Source organism: Leucoraja erinacea, chromosome 36 (assembly GCF_028641065.1).
Source record: "Leucoraja erinacea ecotype New England chromosome 36, Leri_hhj_1, whole genome shotgun sequence".
Taxonomy (NCBI): domain Eukaryota; kingdom Metazoa; phylum Chordata; class Chondrichthyes; order Rajiformes; family Rajidae; genus Leucoraja; species Leucoraja erinaceus.
This window is the reverse complement of record NC_073412.1, coordinates 15,110,411-15,131,217: the sequence shown is the minus strand read 5'-3', so window position 1 is coordinate 15,131,217 and position 20,807 is coordinate 15,110,411. Positions and strand designations below refer to the sequence as shown.

The 20,807-nt window shown below is 47.1% G+C and overlaps 1 protein-coding gene and 1 pseudogene across 1 annotated transcript; one reads left to right on the top strand and one right to left on the bottom strand.

Annotated features, from left to right (window-relative positions):
- Positions 1–1,938: 1,938 nt before the first annotated feature.
- On the bottom strand, positions 1,939–6,104 carry LOC129713591 (zinc finger protein 22-like). The gene is made up of 2 exons (XM_055662780.1): positions 6,028–6,104; positions 1,939–5,073 (listed from the first exon to the last, which is right to left on the bottom strand). Exon 2 carries the CDS (start codon positions 4,947–4,949, stop codon positions 4,542–4,544), a length of 408 nt encoding a protein of 135 aa, XP_055518755.1. The 5' UTR covers positions 4,950–5,073; positions 6,028–6,104; the 3' UTR covers positions 1,939–4,541.
- Positions 6,105–7,841: 1,737 nt separating this feature from the next.
- LOC129713592 (zinc finger protein 850-like) overlaps positions 7,842–20,807 on the top strand; it is a 51,291-nt pseudogene continuing 38,325 nt past the window's right edge.

The window sequence follows — 20,807 nt, the reverse complement described above, 5'->3', positions numbered from 1 at the left end:
ACTCATGCTCGAACCCTCATCAGGAGATACGAGGGCGAGCACGTGACGTCATGGGCTAGAGGGAGTGTCCTGATACAAAAGCTCACTCACCACGAGCTAGAGACAACTGGCAGCTGAGCACGAGGGAACAACCTCGCTCAACTGCAAAAACATTGTATTATAGTTAGCGCACCAACTACCACCGAATAAATGACACTTTAAACCGGCCTGACGATTCATCTTTATTTGCCACGTATGGTGCCGCTACAAGTGCATGATTGTCTGAAAGCGATAAACAGGATGATGAAGAAGCAGTTTGTCAAACTTGTCTTCATCAGTCAGAGCATTGAGTACAAGACTTGGGACAAGAGCTGGACAAAAAATGTCAGCACATTTTGGCAGCACAAATGTCAAAGATGGGATGGAGAGAGAGAGTGGGGAGGGGAGTGTAAGAGTGAGGAGAGAATGATGGCATACAAAAATTACATACAAAAGCAGAGCAAATTCTCTCTCACTCTCTACGTGGAGGGAGATGGGGAGGGGTGGGGAGGAAAATGCCCCCTCCTGATCTACCCTCACTCCCGCCCTCTCTACTCCCCTTCTCTCTCAACCCTCCATTCACCCCGCACTCTACTCCCCCTCCCATTCTCATTCTACCCCCTCCATCTCAGCCCCTCTTCCTCTACTATCCCACTTCCTCTACCCCCTCACTCTCCCACTATTCCCCCACCCCCCTCCCTCTCTAATCTGCTCCTCTCTACCTCTCCCTCTCCAACCCCCTCCCCCTAACCCCCTCCCGTTCTCTCTCTAAACCCTCTCCATCGCTGCCCCACATCCTCTCTCTACCTCTCCCTCTCTACTCCCCTCCCACTCCCCCGTCACTCTCTCGCACCCTACCCCATCCCCCTCCCTCTCTGTCCCCTCCTTTTATACCCCCATTCCTCTCTAACCCCCACCCCTCTGCCCCCCTCCCTCCCTCTCTCCCAATTTTCCATCTCTACCCCCTCCCTCTCTAGGGATTGAAGATGGAGGGTGAAGAGGTGGAGGGGAGTGTTGGGGGATGAGGAGAAATGAGCTGTGCCTGCGCAGTTGGGGGCTATGCATGAGTGATGCAATATTATGTTTGGGGAACGGCTTGCATTGGGCGAACGGGTTTCTGGTGGAATCTTGCGTTGGGGGAGCAGACCCAATGGGTCAGCATTTAGCCTGCACATTAATGCCTTCATCTCCTATGTCTCAGCGGGAACGAGTCAGCCGCGTCTGCACAGTTGGGAGCTATGGATGTGTGGTGGAATGTTACATTCGGGGAGCAGCCTCCCTGTGTGCCCCCCCCCCCCCCCCCCCCCCCCACATCACACCGCATTGGGGGACGGGACCAAACGGATCCCACTTGGTGTAGTAACCAGCTAAAAGTTTCTATCAGCAGAGATATGCAATAATCATCATTGAAGGCTAAAATGGCTTCAAATAGTGAGGATTGGTGAAGAATAGCCTGAAACAAAATGTTACATAGTTTGCAATCAAAAACGTATGTTGTGCAGTGTGTATAATAATCGCCCATTTTCTTCTGCAACATTGCATTATTGGTGCATTAGAAAAAGGTGACAGTGTTTTCGAGGATTTTACCACAATTGAATCAATGGATCTTATTTTGTACAACTAATCCATTATTTGTAAGTCATACCTTGCTGTAGAAATCGTTGGTCTCTTCACAAAGGCAAGAGTGGGCATGTTGCAATAGAAATTCCTCAGAGGAAAGACCCTTGTAGGAAAGGAGACATTTCCTAATCTAATCAAATCCATTTAAACAAACAAAATACAACAGTGGCCAAATGATATTGCCATGTGCAGGAACTATCTTTGGAAGTAGTGAGGAGGTGTCCGACTGCCCTACGGCTACAGATATGTATGGAAGCAAGAATAATTTCTGATCATTTCTGGAGATTGTTGGCATTTTCCTTCATTATTGAGAGCACAACATGAATTCTGAAGAATTCCGAAGAACGCAGTCAGGTCAGGAAAAACTTGCATTATTTGTTACACAAGGCACAAATGCGTCAAAATTTGCTTTGAAAAATCACTTAAAAATGCCTTTAAGTTTTTGGGCCAGTGGCAGCCAGCTGGTACTGTGAGCCGTCGGCTGTGTGCAGTTTGGCTCACTTTTGCATTTTCACTTGGGTACAGTATGAATGAGAAGATGCAGGTACTGTTGCTTGTCTGCTCCTTGACAGGAACAAGGAGGGCTTATATTAGGAACACTTCTCCATCCGTTTCCCACCACGGATGGCTGACCTGCTGAGTTCTACCGGCTCTTTGGAGGGGAATGGTTAGGTGACGTGTCGGGTCTGGACCCTTCCAGACTGATGGGGGGAAGCTGGAAACAAGAGCTGGAAAAAAGTGTTGGGGTCGGGACAGACTCCAGGATTTCATTTGGAGGAGGGGAAAGTCTCTTCAAATTGGAGAATTCAGTGTTCATGTCATTGGGCTGTAGGCTATGAGGTGCTGTTCCTCCAGTTTGTGTGTCACCTCACTCTGTCAATGGAGGAGGCCCAGGGCAGAAAGATCAGTGTTTAAGTGGGAACCAGTAGATCCAGCAGGCCTTGGCAGACCGAGCGCAAGTGTAGGGTGAAATGCACGCCTAGTCTAGATACAAGGAACAGCAGATGCTGGTTTACAAAAAGATACACAATCTCCTGGAGTAACTTGCACCTCTGGAGAACATGGACAGGAAACATTCTAGGTCAAGACCCTTCTTTACACTGCTTGGTGTGGGGGTGGAGAAAGTTGGAAAGGAGAGGTGGGAGTGGTTGCCTTAGATTCCTTTCGCTCTACAGATGCGGCCTGACCCACTGAGTTCCTCCACTGAGGGAATTCTAGAGGGAATGGACAGACAATGTTTTGAGTCAGGACCCTTCTTCTGACTGATTGGGGAGTGGAAGCTGGAAAAGAGAGATGGGGGCTTGACAAAGCCGGGCAAGTGATAGGTGGATACAAAATGCTGGAGTAACTCAGCAGGACAGGCAGCATCTCTAGAGAGAAAGAATGGGTGGCATTTCAGGTTGAGACCCACCTTCAGAAGTGATAGGTGGATATAGGTGAGGGAGACACAAGAAACTAAAGATGCTGGAATCTTGCATAGAACGCAATTTAGATGGATGCACTGAATCGCTTGCCCAGAGTGAGGGAATCGAGGCCCAGAGGACATGGGTTCAAGGTGAAGGGGAAAAGATTAACAAGAATCTGAGGGGTAACTTTTCAACAGAGGGTGGTGGGTGTATGGAACAAGCTGCCGGTGGAGGTAGTTGAGGCTGGGACTATCCCAACGTTTAAGAAACAGTTATAGACAGGTACATGGATAGGCCAAGTTTGGAGGGATATGGACCAAATGCAGGCAGGTGGGACTAGTGTAGCCGGGATGTGTTCGGTGTGGGCAAGTTGGGCCGAAGGTCCTGTTTCCACACTGTATCACTCTATGACTCTAACACAAAGTGCTGGAGTAACTCAGCGGGTCAGGCAGCATCTGTGGAGAACATGGATAGGTGACATTTCACACAGTGCTGGAGTAACTCGGCGGGTCAGGCAGCATCTGTGGAGAACATGGATAGGTGACATTTCGGGTCGGGACCCTTCTTCAGACTGACACTATGTTAACAGATGAGGGGGTGATCGGCAGATGAGTGAAGTAAGTGACAGAGGCGATGGAAAATAAGGAGATAAAAGGGTGTGAGATAAGGAGAGAGGAATGTATATGTGCAGCTTTAAGGGACATTGGTCAGGTAGCATTTGGAGTATTGCATACAGTTCTGGTCACTCCATTACAGGACTGATGTGGAGGCTTTGGGGAAGGTGCAGAGATGGTTAACCAGAATGGTTTAAAAACAAGGAACTGCAGATGCTGGTTTACAAAAAAGGACACAAAATGCTGGAGGAACTCAGCGGGACAGGCAGCATCTCTGGAGAGGACTGGGTGACATTTCAGGTCGAGGTTGAGTAGGGTCTCGACACGAAACATTACCCATTCCTTCCAGCATTTTGTCTCTACCTAAACAGCGCCTATCTATCCACGTGGCAGTGTGCCAGCTGGAGGAGCGGGCAAAGGCTTTGCCACAGAGCGGGCAAGAGAAGGGGCGCTGCCCGGTGTGGACTCGCCGGTGCTCCAGCAGGTGGTCAAGGCGGGTGAAGCCCTTACCACAGGACGGGCAGGGAAGGGACACTCACCACTGTGGGTACTGTGCTGCCACAGGCTGGACATGCGGGTGAAACCCTTGCCACACTCAGCGCACACAAACGGTCTCATTCTGGTGTGTATCCGCTGGTGCTCCCGCAGCCCCCATACTCTCTTGACACGGTGGGAGCAGATGCTCGCTGGCGTGAGCCCACCGGTGCTGCCGCAACCCCCGCGAGCTGTCAAACTCCTCACTACAGTACGGGCAGTCATAGGGCTGGCCACTGGTGTGAATGTGCTGGTGAGACAGGGCGTGGGAGTCCTTGTCAAAGCACTCTCCTCACACCGGGCTGGGGACAGGACGGTCGCCAGCGTGCACCTGCTGGTGGGACAGCAGTCAGGTGGAGCAGATGAAGCCCTTGCCGCACTGGGTGCAGGTGTAGGAGTGCTCCCCGGTGTGGGTGCGCTGGTGCTCCAGTAGGCTGTCAGAGTGAGTGAAGCACTTGCCGCACTGGGTGCAGGTGTAGGGGCGCTCGCCGGTGTGTGTGCGCTGGTGCTTGAACAGGTTGCTGGATTGGATGAAGCCCTTGCCGCACTGGGCACAGGTGTAGGGGCGCTCGCTGGTGTGGGTGCGCTGGTGTTTCAGCAGGCTGTCAGAGTGGGTGAAGCCCTTGTCGCACTGGGCGCAGGTATGGGGGCATTTACCGCTGTGGGTATGCTGGTGCTTCAGCAGGCTGCTGGACCTGGTGAAGCCCTTGCCGCATACGTCGCACTCATAACATTGCTCCTTGTTGTGCCCCATCATGTTGTCCTCCACTGAAGCTCAGCCCCTTGAAGCTCGGCCCCCACACCGAGCAGATGGGGTGCTCACCTGCACCAATAGCCGCGCACATCCCTGTCTCTCCGTCCACAGCAATAGCTGCTAAACCCTGCAGGAGGGGAACACAGAGGGTCAAAAAGCTGGCAAACAGGACCTTACTAACACATATATTTAGTGTGTTTATGGCGGAGGAAACCATTACGTAATACTGCGCGGCACACTGGCGCACCGGTACAGTTGCTGCCTCACCGCCAGAGACCCAGTCTCGATCCTGACTACTGGTGCTCTCCCCTTGACCTGCGTGGGTTTTTACTCTGGGTGTACCAGTTTCCCCCAACATTTCAATGACGTTCAGGGTTGTTGATTAATCGGTCTCCGCAAAATTGCTAAATTATCCCTAATGTGCGTAGGATAGTGCTAGTGTATGGGGTGATCGCTGGTCGGTGCGGACTCCATGTGCCAAAAGACCTGTTGTTTCCACGCTGCATCTCTTAACTAAACTAAACCAAAGAAAGGTGTCGACCCAAACATCACCCATTACTTCTCTCCATAGATGCTGCCTGACCTACTGAGTTACTCCAGCACTTTGTGTCTATCTTCTCCATAGATGCTGCCTGACCCGCTTAGTTACTCCAGCACGTTTTGTGTCTAATTTCTCCACAGATGCTGTCTAACCCGCTGTGTTACTCTAGCACGTTGTCATACAGTCGTAGAGTGATACAGCATTGCAAAGAGGCCCTTCGGCCCAATTTGTACCCGTAATCTTAGATCCCTCGGCTCCACACATTCCCCCAGCGCCCCGCCATTCACAGTGAAGATCCTGCCCTGGTTTGACTTCCTAAACTGCAACACCCTCCCCACCCCCAAACAATGTGACCTCCTCCTAGTGATGTGATCTCTCTCTCTCTCTGAACCTCTCCCCTTATTCCTGCTCCTCACAGCTCCCACCGCTCAGATTTCTCTTTCTCTCTCCCCTCCGGACTCTCCACCAAAGATCCTAGCTCTCTTTGCTCTCCACCCCTCTCTATCTCTATCTCTCTCTCTCTCTCCCTCTTCCTCTCACCGTCCACTGCGGGTCGGCTCCATCCTGGCCGTGGCGTCATTTCCGGGCTGAGGCTGTCCCGCAGCTTGCGGGGCAACGACGTCATTTCCGGGCTGATGCCCCTTCGCCGCGCGGTCGCCCTCTCTGTCTCCGGGGCAACGGGCAGCGGGCCACGGGCGGGATGAGCCGTGAGTTCCCGGGCCGGGCCGGGACGGGCGCGGGGGGTCCAGGCCGCGGGAACTCACGGGAGACAGTGACTGGGCCATAATGTACTCAGATATCTCGCTCTCTGTCTCTCTCTGTCTCTCTCCCCCTCTCTCTCCCGATTTCTGTCTCTCTCTCTCTCTCTCTCTCTCTCTCTCTCTCTCTCTCTCTCTCTGTCTCTCTCTCTGTCTCTCTCCCTCTCTCTCTCTGCTCTCTCTCTCTCTCTCTCTCTCTCTCTCTCTCTCTCTCTCTCTCTCTCTCTCTCTCTGTCTCTCTGTCTCTCTCTCTCTGTCTCTCCCTCTCTCTCTCTCTCTCTCTCTCTCTCTCTCTCTCTCTCTCTCTCTCTCTCTCTCTCTCTCTCTCTCTCTCTCTCTCTCTCTCTCTCTCTCTCTCTCTCTCTCTCTCGCTCTCTCTCTCTCTCTGTCTCTCTCTCTCTCTCTCGCTCTCTCTCTCTCTCTCTCTCTCTCTCTCTCTCTCTCTGTCTCTCTCTATCTCCAACTTGCGAGTTTGGTCAATCTGGTTTTACTGTCAACGACTGGGATATCGTACACAGACATCTCTCTGTTTCTATGTCTCTCTCTGTCAATTCAATTTTCAATTTCAATTCAATTTAAAAACTTTATTGGCATGATAAAAAAACATTGTTATATTGCCAAAGTATAGAACATGACGTACATATTTGAAATGCATAGGTATAAATACAAGTATACAGTGCATGGATAGAAATGTCCCTGTACATAAACTTGCAATAGGCCTATAGCCCTTTATTGATTGCTACATGTTCTTGCCGCTGTAAGCAGTACAACACAATAGCAAGTTTAGCAATTCAATATTAATTTCTTAGTGTTAGTTAATGTCGATTAGTGTGTGCGTACATATGTGCATGTTGGTCATTCACCGTCTCTCACGTTATGGCATCCTGTTATGCATTGTGCACCAAGATGTGCCGTTTTTTTTTTCCTTCGCCAAGGATTATTCTTAGTTTTGATGTATCATCTAGTTCTTTAAAGTCAGGGGTTGACATACTGGGTTTGTCAAAGTATGCTTTCCTTGTTTTGTCAATTTTTTTGCATTTTAGAAGGAAGGTCAACTCTGTTTCAGCCTCATCTGTCAAACAGTGGCCGCATATTCTGTTTTCCCATGGTTGCCAGAATCTCTTCTCTCTTCCTTTTTCAAATGTCAAATAGTGGTCACTTAACCTGTATTTTGTGAGTGTCTGTCTCTGCTTTATGTCTCTAACAGTCTCTGTCTTCCTCTCTCTCTCCCTGTCTTTCTCCCTATCTCTCTCTCGGCTCGACTCAGTGCCCGGATGCTCGGCACCCCCCAGGTCAGCGCGCCTCCCGCTCTCCCACTTGCCTCCTCACCCCCTCCTCTCCCCTCACATCCCCCCCCCCTCCCCCTCGTCCCTTCTCTCCCTCCCCTCACTTCCACGATCCACATCCCCATCCCCATTCCCCCACCTTGCCTCCTCACCAACTCTCCCCTCCTTCCCCCCCATCATATCACCCCTCTCACTCCCCCATCCCCCCGCTTCCAATCCCCCCACTAAACCCCCCCCCCCCCCATCAGGCACTAGCAATATTTGCGCATTAGTAATGTCCTGTTTGCCAGCTTGTTGACCCTCTGTGTTCCCATCCTGCAGGGTTTAGGAGCCGTTGTTGTGGACGGGGAGACGGGGATGTGAGCGGCCATTGAGCCAGGGTGCTGGTGATCCCCCACATCTGCTTGGTGTGCAGGCTGAGCTTCGAGTGGCTGAGCTGGGAGGACCACATGGCTGGGCACAAAAAGGAGAAGAGTTATGTGTGCGACGTGTGTGGCAAGGCCTGCCTGAGCCCGAGCAAGCTGGAGACCCACTGGCGGGTGCACACGGGTGAGAAGCCCTATGCCTGCTCCACCTGTGGCAGGAGCTTTACCCAGTCATCGGGGCTGAGGGAGCACCAGCGGGTGCACAGCAGTGAGCAGCCCTTCACCTGCTCCGACTGCGGCAAAGGCTTCAAGTCATCCAAGCAGCTGAAGGTGCACAGGCGCCTGCACACTGGGGAGCGGCCCTACACCTGCAGCGACTGCGGCAAGGGCTTCACCCAGTCCAGCAACCTGCTGAAGCACCAGCGCACCCACACCGGCGAGCGCCCCTACACCTGTGCCCAGTGCGGCAAGAGCTTCACCCACTCCAGCAACCTGCTGAGGCACCAGCGCACCCACAACGGCGAGCGCCCTTACACCTGCACCCAGTGCGGCAAGGGCTTCACCCACTCCGGCAACCTGCTGCAGCACCAGCGCACCCACACCGGCGAGCGCCCCTACACCTGTGCCCAGTGCGGCAAGGGATTTACCCAATCCAGCAGCCTGCTGATGCACCAGCGCACCCACACAGGCGAGCGCCCCTACACCTGCACCCAGTGCGGCAAGGGCTTCATCTGCTCCACCAAGCTGCTGTCCCACCAGCGGGTGCATGCCGGCGACCGTCCCATCCCCAGCCCGGTGTGAGGAGAGCGCTTTGCCATGGCCTCGCACGCCCTTTCTCACCAACACATGCACACCAGCGGCCAGCCCTACGACTGCCCTGTGGTGAGGCGTTTGACAGCTCGCGGGGTTGCGGCAGCACCGACGGGCCCACGACAGCGACACTGAGACAAGAGAGCATGGGGGCTGCGGGAGAACCAGCGGATACACACCAGAGAGAGACCCTTTGTGAGCGCTGAGTGTGGCAGGGGTTTCACCTGCATGTCCAGCCTGTGGCAGCACCGGCGTACCCACAGCCGTGAGCGTCCGTTCCCCTGCCCGTCCTGTGGTAAGGGCTTCACCCACCTTGACGATCTGCTGGAGCACAGGCGAGTCCACACTGGCCAGTGCCCCTTCACCTGCCCGCTCCGTGGCAAGGCCTTTGCCCGCTCCTCCAGCCTGCTGGCACACCTTCACGTGGATAGGCGCAGTTAGGTAGACACAAAATGGTGGAAGGAACAATAGCAAAAGGATTTTAGTATAAGAGCAGGGAGGATCTACTGCAGTTGTACAGGGTCTTGGTGAGACCACACCTGGAGTATTGCGTACAGTTTTGGTCTCCTAATCTGAGGAAAGACATTCTTGCCATAGAGGGAGTACAGAGAAGGTTCACCAGACTGATTCCTGGGATGTCAGGACTTTCATATGAAGAAAGACAGGATAGACTCGGCTTGTACACGTTAGAATTCAGAAGATTGAGGGGGGATCTTATAGAAACTTACAAAATTGTTAAGAGGTTGGACAGGCTAGATGCAGGAAGATTATTCCCGATGTGGGGAAGTCCAGAACTAGGGGTCACAGTTTAAGAATAAGAGGGAAGTCTTTTAGGACCGAGATGAGAAAATTATATTTTACACAGAGAGTGGTGAATCTGTGGAATTCTCTGCCACAGAAGGTTGTTAAGGCCAGTTCATTGGCTATATTTAAGAGGGAGTTAGATGTGGCCCTTGTGGCTAAAGGGATCAGGGGGTATGGAGAGAAGGCAGGGATGGGATACTGAGTTGGATGATCAGCCATGATCATATCGAATAGCGGTGCAGGCTCGAAGGGCCGAATGGCCTACTCCTGCACCTATTTTCTATGTTTCTAACAGGTAGCATTTCTGGTCGAGACCTTCCTCAGTCTCGACCCGGAATGTCACTCAGTCCTTCTCTCCAGAGATGCTGCCTGACCCGCTGACTTATTCCAGCATTTTGTGTCCTTTTTTGTGAACTAACATCTGCAGTTCCTTGTTTTTAAACCATTCTGGTTAACTGAATGCAATACTCCAAATGCTACCTGAACAATGACCCTCAAAGCTGCACATATACATTCCTTTCTCCTTATCTCACATCCTTTTATCTCCTTATTTTCCCTCCTCTGTCACTTACTTCACTCATCTGCCGATCACCCCCTCATCTGTTGATAGTGTCAGTCTGAAGAAGGGTCCTGACCCGAAATGCCACCTATCCATCTTCCCCACAGATGCTGCCTGACCCGCTGAGTTATTCCAGCACTGTGTGAAACGTCACCTATCCATGTTCTCCACAGATGCTGCCTGACCCGTTGAGTTTCTCCAGCACTTCGTGTTAGAGTTACAGAGATTTCATAGAGTCATCTATAGCGTCATAGAGTCATCAGATTCCCGCGGGACATAGGGACTGCAACATCCTCTGCCTGACTGAAACATGGCTGACCTCACTGATTCCGGATCAGGTAATCTGCCCAACCGAGTCCTTCACTATCCACCGTGCTGTCAGAACAGAAGCATCTGGGAAATCCAAGGGGGGAGGCGTCCGCTTTGTGACCAATAACAACTAGTGCAACCCCGGAAATATCAAGATACTCTCCCGTTCCTGCACGCCGCACCTGGAGCACCTGACGATCTCATGCCGCCTATTCTACCTTCCCCGGGAGTTCGGCTCAGTGATCGTCACAGCCGTCTCATTCCACCGCAGGCAGACACCGACGTGGCACTATCAGCCCTACACGATGTGCTATGTCGACATCAAAACAAGTACCCGGATGCGGCTTTGATGGTGGCTGGAGAATTTAATAAATCAAATCTCAAGAAGGTCATGCCAAACTTCTACCAACATCATGTGTGCCACCAGGGGGGAGACCACTGCTATATGCTGCAAGATGCACTGAGGGATGTTGACTGGAATATGTTCCAAGCAAGTTCCAGTGACGTCAGTGAGTTCACGGAAGCAGTCACTGACTTCTTCGCAACAATAACCGGCAACATCGTCCCCACAGTAAGGGTAAACACCTTTCCGAATCAAAAACCCTGGGTAGACAGGTCCGCTCGTGTTGCCTTGAATGCTCGCACCGCTGCCTACAACTCGGGCTTGGCATCAGGAAACATGGACGTCTACAAGGTAGAGTCCTAACGACTGCGAAGGGCGGTGAAGGACGCAAAAAGGAGGTACAGGGACAAGATCGAGTCACAGATGGAGCAGCAGGACACCAGATGCCTGTGGCAGGGGCTACGGACTGTAACCAACTACCGGAGCACTCCACCCGCATCCGCAAGTGCCGGCACCTCCCTAGCTGATGACCTGAACTCCTTTTTCGCTTGTTTCGAGATGGGCAACACCACCCCAGGTCTGCCGACTATCGACAATACCACCAGCGGGATGGCTAACGAAGCTGAAGGGAGGAATCTGCACACATTCTCGCTGTACGAGCACGATGCGAGGAGGGCTCTGACACGGGTGAACATGAGGAAAGCTGCAGGCCTCAATGTCATCTCGGGGTGAGTACTCAAGTCGTGTGCTACGCAGCCAGCTCCGGTGCTCACTCCAATATTCAACCTCTCCCTGGACAAGTCCATGGGCCCTGCCTGCTTCAAAAAATCCATCATCGTACCGGTACCAAAAAATGCCTCCCCAGCCTGTCTGAATGACTACTGTCCGGGCCCCTTATCTCAGTAATCATGAAATGCTTTGAGAGGCCGGTGAAGAAACACATCTGCGCCTTCCTACCTCGCAACATGGACCCGTTACCGTTCGCATACCATCCGAACAGATCCACGGACGATGCGGTCTCCCAGGTTTTGCACACCGCTCTCTCACCTTGACAGCCAGAAGAGGGGCTATGTGAGGATGCTGTTTATAGACTTCAGTTCAGCCTTCAACACGATAGTCCCCACCAGACTGGCCGAGAAGCTACTGGAATTAGGGCTCAACACCCTACTGTGTGCCTGGGCCCTGGACTTTCTCACCGCCAGGCCCCAAAGATGGGAGGGAATACATCGAAGTCCCTCACCCTGAGCACAGGATCGCCCTAGGGTTGCATCCTCAGCCCCCTATTTTACTCTCTGTGCACACATGACTGTGTGGCTAGGTTCTGCTCCAACTCAATAATCAAGTTTGCTGATGACACTGCGGTGGTGGGCCTGATCTCAGGCAACGGTGAGGCCTACAGGGAGGAGGTGGCAGATTGTGGAAGATTTCAATTTTCCACACATAGACTGGGAAACACATTCTGTAAATGGGCTGGATGGGTTGGAGTTTGTAAAATGTGTCCAGGATAGGTTTTTGCAGCAATACGTAGAAGTACCTACTAGAGAGGGGGCGGTGCTGGACCTCCTGTTAGGAAATGAGATGGGTCAGGTGGCAGAGGTATGCATTGGGGAACAGTTCGGGACCAGTGATCACAATACCATTAGTTTCAATATAATTATGGAGAGGGTCAGAACTGGACCTAGGGTTGACATTTTTGATTGTAGAAAGGCTAACTTTGAGGAAATGCGAAAGATTTAAAAGGAGTAAATTGGGACAGTTTGTTTTATGGGAAAGATGTGGAAGAGAAATGGAGGACATTTAAAGGTGAAATTTTAAGTACAGAATCTTTATGTCCCTGTTAGGTTGAAATGAAATAGTAAAAATTGGAAAGAGCCATGGTTTTCAAGGGAAATTGGACACTTGGTTCGGAAAAAGAGAGAGATCTACAATAATTATAGGCAGCTTGGAGTAAACGAGGTGTTTGAGGAGTATAAAGAATGTAAAAAGAATCTTAAGAAAGAAATTAGAAAAGCTAAAAGAAGATATGAGGTTGCTTTGGCAAGTAAGGTGAAAGTAAATCCAAAGGGTTTCTACAGCTAAATTAATAGCAAAAGGATAACGAGGAATAAAGTTGGTCCATTAGAGAGTCAGAGTGGGCAGCTATCTGCAGAGCCAAAAGAGATGGGGAGATATTGAACAATTTCTTTTCTTCGGTATTCACCAAGGAGAAGGATATTGAATTATGTCAGGTAAGGGAATCAAGTAGAGTAGCTATGGAAACTGAGGATCAAAGAAGAGGAAGTACTGACACTTTTGAGAAATATAAAAGTGGATAAGTCTCCAGGTCCTGACAGGATATTCCCTAGGACATTGAGGGAAGTTAGTGCAGAAATAGCAGGGGCTATGACAGAAATATTTCAAATGTCATTAGAAACGGGAATAGTGCCGGAGGATTGGCGTACTGCGCATGTTGTTCCATTGTTTAAAAAGGGGTCTAAGAATAAACCTAGCAATTATAGACCTGTTAGTTTGACGTCAGTGGTTGGCAAATTAATGGAAAGGCTACTTAGAGATAATATATATAAGCATCTGGATAAACAGGGTCTGATTAGGAACAGTCAACATGGATTTGTGCCTGGAAGGTCATGTTTGACTAATCTTGAATTTTTTGAAGAGGTTACTCGGGAAATTGATGAGGGTAAAGCAGTGGATTTTGTATATATGGACTTCAGTAAGGCCTTTGCCTAGGTTCCTCACGGAAGGTTGGTTAAGAAGGTTCAATTGTTGGGTATTAATGGTGGAGTAGCAAGATGGATTCAACAGTGGCTGAATGGGAGATGCCAGAGAGTAATGGTGGATGGTTGTTTGTGAGGTTGGAGGCCAGTGACTAGTGGGGTGCCACAGGGATCTGTGTTGGGTCCACTGTTGTTTGTCATGTACATCAATGATCTGGATGATGGTGTGGTAAATTGGATTAGTAAGTATGCAGATGATACTAAGATAGGTGGGGTTGTGGATAATGAAGTAGATTTTCAAAGTCTACAGAGAGATGCATGCCAGTTGGAAGAGTGGGCTGAAAGATGGCAGATGGAGTTTAATGCTGATAAGTGTGAGGTGCTACATCTTGGCAGGACAAATCAAAATAGGACGTACATGGTAAATGGTAGGGAATTGAAGAATGCAGGTGAACAGGGATCTGGGAATAACTGAAAGTGGAATCTCATGTAGATAGGGTGGTAAAGAAAGCTTTTGTTGTGCTGGCCTTTATAAATCAGGGCATTGAGTATAGAAGTTGGGATGTAATGTTAAAATTGTACAAGGCATTGGTGAGGCCATTTCTGGAGTATGGTGTACAATTTTGGTCGCCTAATTATAGGAAGGATGTCAACAATTTTAGACCCATCTCGAAATTGCCTTTTATTTCTAAATTACTGGAGAGAGTTGGTTATGCTCAGCTGAAACTATTCCTGGAGGAGCATGATATTCGGGAGATCTTCCAGTCTGGATTTAAAACCATGCACAGCACGGAGTCAGCATTGCTAAGGGTTTTTAACGACATCCTCCTGGCTAATGATTCTGGGGATTGTGTGGTTCTTGTCTTGCTGGACTTGTCTGCTGCCTTTGATACGGTGGACCATAATATCTTATTATCTTGGCTACAGCAGTTAGTGGGCATCTGCAGCAGTGCCCTGGGATAGTTCAGGTCTTATCTGGCGGGCAGAACCATGTGTGTTAGCCTTGCTGGGTTTGAATCCGCTTCCGCTCCCCTGTCATATTGGGTTCCACAGGGTTCGATTCTGGGGCCCCTCCTTTTCTCGCTGTACATACTTCCTCTGGGTTCCATCCTTAGAAAGCATGGCATCTCTTTCCACTGTTATGCAGATGATACCCAGCTTTATTTGCCGCTGAGGGGGGAAGACGCCTTTTCTGTAAAATCGCTTCTGTCTTGTCTTGATGACATTAAGTCCTGCCTGGTCCTAAACTTTCTTGGATTTAATGAAAAGAAGACAGAGGTGATTTTATTTGATCCCAATGGCTGCCGTGAACCTCCATTTGTTGATTTAGGTCCATTGTCAAGGTACGTGAAGCCAACAGTTGTGAACCTGGGTTTTAGGATGGACAGTGACTTTAAATTAGATTGCCAAATATGCGCGGTGGTTAAGTCCAGCTTTTTTCACCTAAGGAAGCTGGCGAAGGTGAAGCCCATTCTCGAGCGGCAGCATTTTGAGACAGTAATCCATGCCTTTATTACATCTAGGCTGGATTACTGTAACGCGCTCTATTTTGGTGTTCCTCGTTCTTCACTGGCTCGTCTCCAGTTGATTCAGAATGCTGCTGCTCGCCTTTTAACAGATACTCGAAAGAGGGAGCACATATCGCCAATTCTGGCCTCCCTACACTGGCTCCCGGTGCACTTTCGAGTTCATTTTAAGATACTGTTATTTGTTTTTAAATCTCTGAATGGGCTCGCCCCGCCTTACCTCTCTGAGCTGCTCCACCCATACACTCTTGCCCGGTCCCTCAGGTCAGCTGGTCAGCTGCTCCTGGAGGTACCGAGGTCTAGTCGGAGGCTCAGAGGGGATAGAGCCTTCTCTGTTGCTGCTCCGGCACTCTGGAACACCCTGCCGTTGCACATCAGACAGGCCCCCTCACTGTCCATCTTCAAATCCAGTGTTAAAACACATTTGTACTCCCTGGCTTTTGACCATGCCTGAGGCTTTGCTTCTGTTTGTGGTGTTTTTGATGTTTCTTTATTTTACATGTCTTTTCCTACTATTTCTTTTGATTGTTATTTTTGGTGTGTATTAACTTTTTTGTCAATGATTAGTGATGTACAGCACTTTGTTGCAGCTATGTTTGTTTTTAAAGTGCTCTATAAATAAAATTATTATTATTATTAACAAAATAGAGAGAGTACAGAGGAGATTTACTAGAATGTTGCCTGGGTTTCAGCAACTAAGTTACAGAGAAAGGTTGAACAAGTTAGGGCTTTATTCTTTGGAGCGCAGGTTAAGGGGGAACTTGATAGAGGTCTTTAAAATGATGAGAGAGATAGACAGAGTTGACGTGGATAAGCTTTTCCCACTGAGAGTAGGGAAGATTCAAACAAGGGGACATGACTTGAGAATTAAGGGACAGAAGTTTAGGGATAACATGAGGGGGAACTTCTTTACTCAGAGAGTGGTGGCTGTGTGGAATGAGCTTCCAGTGAAGGTGGTGGATGCAGGTTCGTTTTTATCATTTAAAAATTAATTGGATAGTTATATGGACGGGAAAGGAATGGAGGGTTATGGTCTGCACGCAGGTATATGGGACTAGGGGATAATACGTGTTTGGCACGGACTAGAAGGGTCGAGATGGCCTGTTTCCGTGCTGTAATTGTTATATGGTTATATCTAGCACTCTTGTGTCAGGACAACAGCCTCCTCTTGAACATCAAAAAAACTAAGGAGCTGATCGTGGACTTTAGGAGGGCACATCATCCGAGGATGTACACACCATTGAGGATAAATGGGGATACTGTGGCTAGGGTGAGCTGTTTTAAATATCTGGGAGTCCACATCTCTGAGGATATGACATGGACATCACACGCCGCAGCACTCATGAGTAAGGCAAGGCAGCTCCTTTACCACCTGAGGAAATTCAGAGTGGCTCCGAGGATCCTCTAATGCTTCTACTTATCGGCTGTGGAAAGCATCTTGCCCGGAAATATTACCATCTGGTTTGGGAATTGCTCTGCCCAGGACAAGAAGGCTCTGCAGAGAGTATTGCATTCGGCTGAACGCACTATGGGATCTTCACTTGCCCCCCTGCAGGAACTATACATCCGGAGGTGCAAGTCCAGAGCCAATAAAGTCATGGGAGACCCCTGCAACGGACTGTTCCAGCTGCTACGGTCAGGCAAACGCCTCCGTTGCCATGCTGTGAAAATGGAGAGGTTGAGAAGGAGTTTCTTCTCAGGGGCCATTCGGACTGTAAACTCCTATCTCACCAGGGACTAACTTTACTGAACCTTTTTCCTTCCGCCCACAATATTTAACATGTAAAAGAATAAGTAATTCTGTTAGTATTTTGTTTGGTTGTTTGTTTGTTTGTCTTTGCAGAAAGTCCACAAGCATTGCCAGTTTTCATTTCACTGCACATCTCGTATGTGTATGTGACGAATAAACCTGACTTGACTTGACTTGACTTGACATGACTAGAGTGATACAGTGTGGAAACAGTACCTTTGGCCCAACTCGGTCACTCTCGGCCTCCCCACTGTCACATGTGCCTGGATTAAGGATTTCCTCACAAACCGGCCCCAGACTGTGAGACTTGGCCCCCACCTCTCCTCCACTCGCAGGTTGAGTACCGGTTCCCCACAGGGCTGTGTGCTAAGCCCCCTCTTTAATACGTTTTAGTTATTCATTATAATTATTAATACGTCAAACAGATGGTTAATACAAGTCAAACACAATACAAGGGAATCTTGACATTATTCTATCTCATCTTTCAGGCGGCCCACACCACCATCCCCATTCCAAGCCAATCATAAGCCTCCCATTTACTGCAACAAATTTACGCTACTAGCGGTAGGGGGTGCGGGAGGACCTCTGTAACTCCTCACAGAAGAGGACTCCTCACTCCTCACAAGCTTCGTTATCTGCTCTGCTATTTCATGTTTGCATATACCATCCACCCTTCACACATTCCCAGACAAAAGGTAATACATCTATTCTTATACTTTGACAATTCCCATAACCTCTTCTGCACCTGGTCGAGCGAGAGCTGCCAATTGTCACATCCAATACATCCTTTCGTTACCTTGTTCAATTCCAATCAAAATTAAATAAGGAAGGATATTAATTTTTCTTCCACATTTCCCTCCTTGTTGAACAACACTGAATAAGTAAGGATATTAATATTTTCTCTAATTAATCAGTTGCAAAAATTGAGTCATACAAGACGAATTATAATTTTGGTTGGAGCAAGCAAAGATATACTTCCTTGTGCATGCGAAGGAATATGGGCACAAACCCAACATTCTAATCAGATAAGGAAGCTTGTTTACTTCCAGCAGCGAGTTCACTGTGTTCTGTGTGGAAGTTGTTCGTTGGATTTCAAACTTCTACCTTCCTCCTGTTTAGATTCCTCACTTCACCCTCGTATTCTCTCTCATTCCATACGATGTTAGTTTATCCATGTATTTTATACTACAAATAGGCTGTGGACCGAGCATCAAAAATGTGTCTAGAAATCAGTTTCCGTGACCCAAGTCACCAAATTAAATGAAATTTTCCACAGGTTTAGATGAAATATAATTGAGAAGGATGTCATAACTCGCCATTGCGGAAAGTTGCACATTTAATAATTAAACTAATTAGAAAAGGAGTTCTGGAAGTAAGCGCCATCTAGTGGCCAATGCCCATATTACACGATAGGCAGCTTATTTCAGTGTTGCAGTCCATTTAAACTATATATCATACCTATATATATTCCAGATAGTAATATAGGTATAATAATATAATATATTATTATACCTATATATATTCCAGATAGTGTTATAGATATAATAATATTACATTTAGGTATAATAATATTATATTATATATTATTATACCTATATATATTCCAGATAGGAATATAGGTATAAAAATATAATATTATAATATATTATTATACCTATATATATTCCAGATAATAATATAATTATATAAACGTTTATTATCTATATTGCTAAAAGTCTGATCTTGACCGCTTTTGGCACACTGTGGCATGATTTCCGAGAGAACGCCGCCACCTACAGCTATCATCTTTGGCCACCTCGCTCAGAGCCCCCCTACGCCTTTCAGGACCGGAGGAATTTTCCCATCGATGATAAATCAGAGAGATATTAATGTTTTAAAAAGATTTGTCACTCTCTCTGCTGCCCCTGCTGGTGGGAGGGAGAGGGACTATAAAACCAGGAAGTGGTGTGCCTTAGTCAGTCTCTTCAAGATGGAGGAGATAGAGGGTCACGTTTCTCTGAGCTGTGAATAACACTGGACACATATATATTCAACTGTGAGTGCCCTTAGTGGTTCTAAAATGCAGGCAAAAAATGTCTATTGGTTCCAAAATGCTTGCACAAAGTGTCCATTGGTTCGAAAATGCTTGGAAAAAGTGTCTATTTGTTCTAAAATGCTTGCAAAAAGTGTCTCTATTGGTTCCACAATGCTTGCTTGCAGAAAGTCCATTTGGTTCTAAAATGCATGCAAAACGTCATTGGTTCTAAATGTCTTGCAAAAAGTGTCTATTGGTTCTAAAATGCTTGCACAAAGTCTATTGGTTCTAAAATGTTGTCAGAAAATGTATTTTTTGGGTTGAAAATGCTTGCAAAACGTGTCTTGGTTCTAAAATGCTTGCAAAAAGTGCCTCTATTTGTTCAAAAGCTTGCAAAAAGTGCCTCTATTGGTTCTAAAATGTTTGCAAAAATGTCTATTGGTTCTAAAATGCTTGCAAAAAATTATATTGGTTCTAAAATGCATGCAAAAATGTCTATTGGTTCTAAAATGCTTGCAAAAAGTGTCTGTATTGGTTCTAAAATGCTTGCAAAGAGCGTCTCTATTGGTTCTAAAATGCTTGCAAAGAGCGTCTCTATTGGTTCTAAAATACTTGCAAAAACTGTCTCTATTGGTTGTAAAATGCTTGCAAAAAGTGCCTCTATTGGGTCTAAAATGCTTGCAAAAAGTGCCTCTATAGGTTCTAAAATGCTTGCAAAATGTGTATATTTATTTGTTCTAAAATGCTTGCAAAAAGTATCTATTGGTTTTAAAATTCTTGCAAAAAGTGTTCATTGGTTCTAAAATGATTGCAAAAAGTCTCTATTGGTTCTAAAATATTTCCAAAAAGTGTCTTTTTTGGTTCTAAAATGCTTTCAAAAAGTCTCTATTGGTTCTAAAATACTTGCAAAAAGTGTCCATTGGTTCTAATATTCTTGCAAAGAGTGTTTATTGGTTCTGAAATTCTTGCAAAAAGTATCTATTGGTTCCAAAATGCTTAAAACTGTCTCTATTGGTTCCAAAATGCTTGCAAAAAGTGTCTTTTTTGGTTCTAAAATGCTTGCAAAAAGAGTATTTTTTGGTTCTAAAATGCTTGCAAAAGTGTCTCTATTGGTTCTAAAATGCTTGCAAAAAGTGTCTCTATTGGTTTTGAAATGCTTTCAAAAAATGCCTCCATTGGTTATAAAATGCTTGTAAAAAGTGCCTCTATTGGTTCTAAAATGCTTGCAAAAAGTATCTATTGGTTCTAAAATGATTGCAAAAATTCTCTATTGATTTTAAAATGCTTCCAAAAAGTGTCTCTATTGGTTCTAAAATGCTTGCAAAAAGTGCTTCTATAGGTTCTAAAATGTTTGCAAAATGTGTATATTGGTTCTACAATGCTTGCAGAAAGTGTCTATTGGTTCTAAAATGTTTGCAAAATGTGTATATTGGTTCTACAATGCTTGCAGAATGTCTCTATTGGTTCTAAAATGTTTCCAAACAGTGTCTTTTTTGGTTCTAAAATGCTTTCAAAAAGTCTATTGGTTCTAAAATGCTTGCAAAAAGTGTATTTGTTGGTTCTGAAATGCTTGCAAAAAGTGTATTTTTTGGTTCTAAAAGTGCTTGCGAAAAGTGTCTCTATTGGTTCAAAAATGCTTGCAAAAAGTGCCTCTTTAGGTTCTAAAATATTTGCATAAAGTGTCTATTGGTTCTACAAAGCTTGCAGAAAGTGTTTTATTTTTGTTCTAAAATGCTTGATTAAAGTGTCTATTGGTTCTAAAATTCTTGCAAAAAGTGTCTATTGGTTCGAAAATGATTGCAAAAAGTCTCTATTGGTTCTAAAATATTTCCAAAAAGTATTTCTTAGGTTCTAAAATGCTTCCAAAAACTGTCTCTATTTGTTCAAAAATGCTTGCAAAAAGTATCTATTGGTTCTAAAATGCTTGCAAACGTCTCTATTGGTTCTAAAAGGCTTGCAAAAAGTGTATTTTTTGGTTCTAAAATGCTTGCAAAAGTGTCTTTTTTGGTTCTAAAATGCTTGCAAAAAGTGTCTCTGTTGGTTCTAAAATGCTTGCAAAAAGTGCCTCTATTGGTTCTAAAA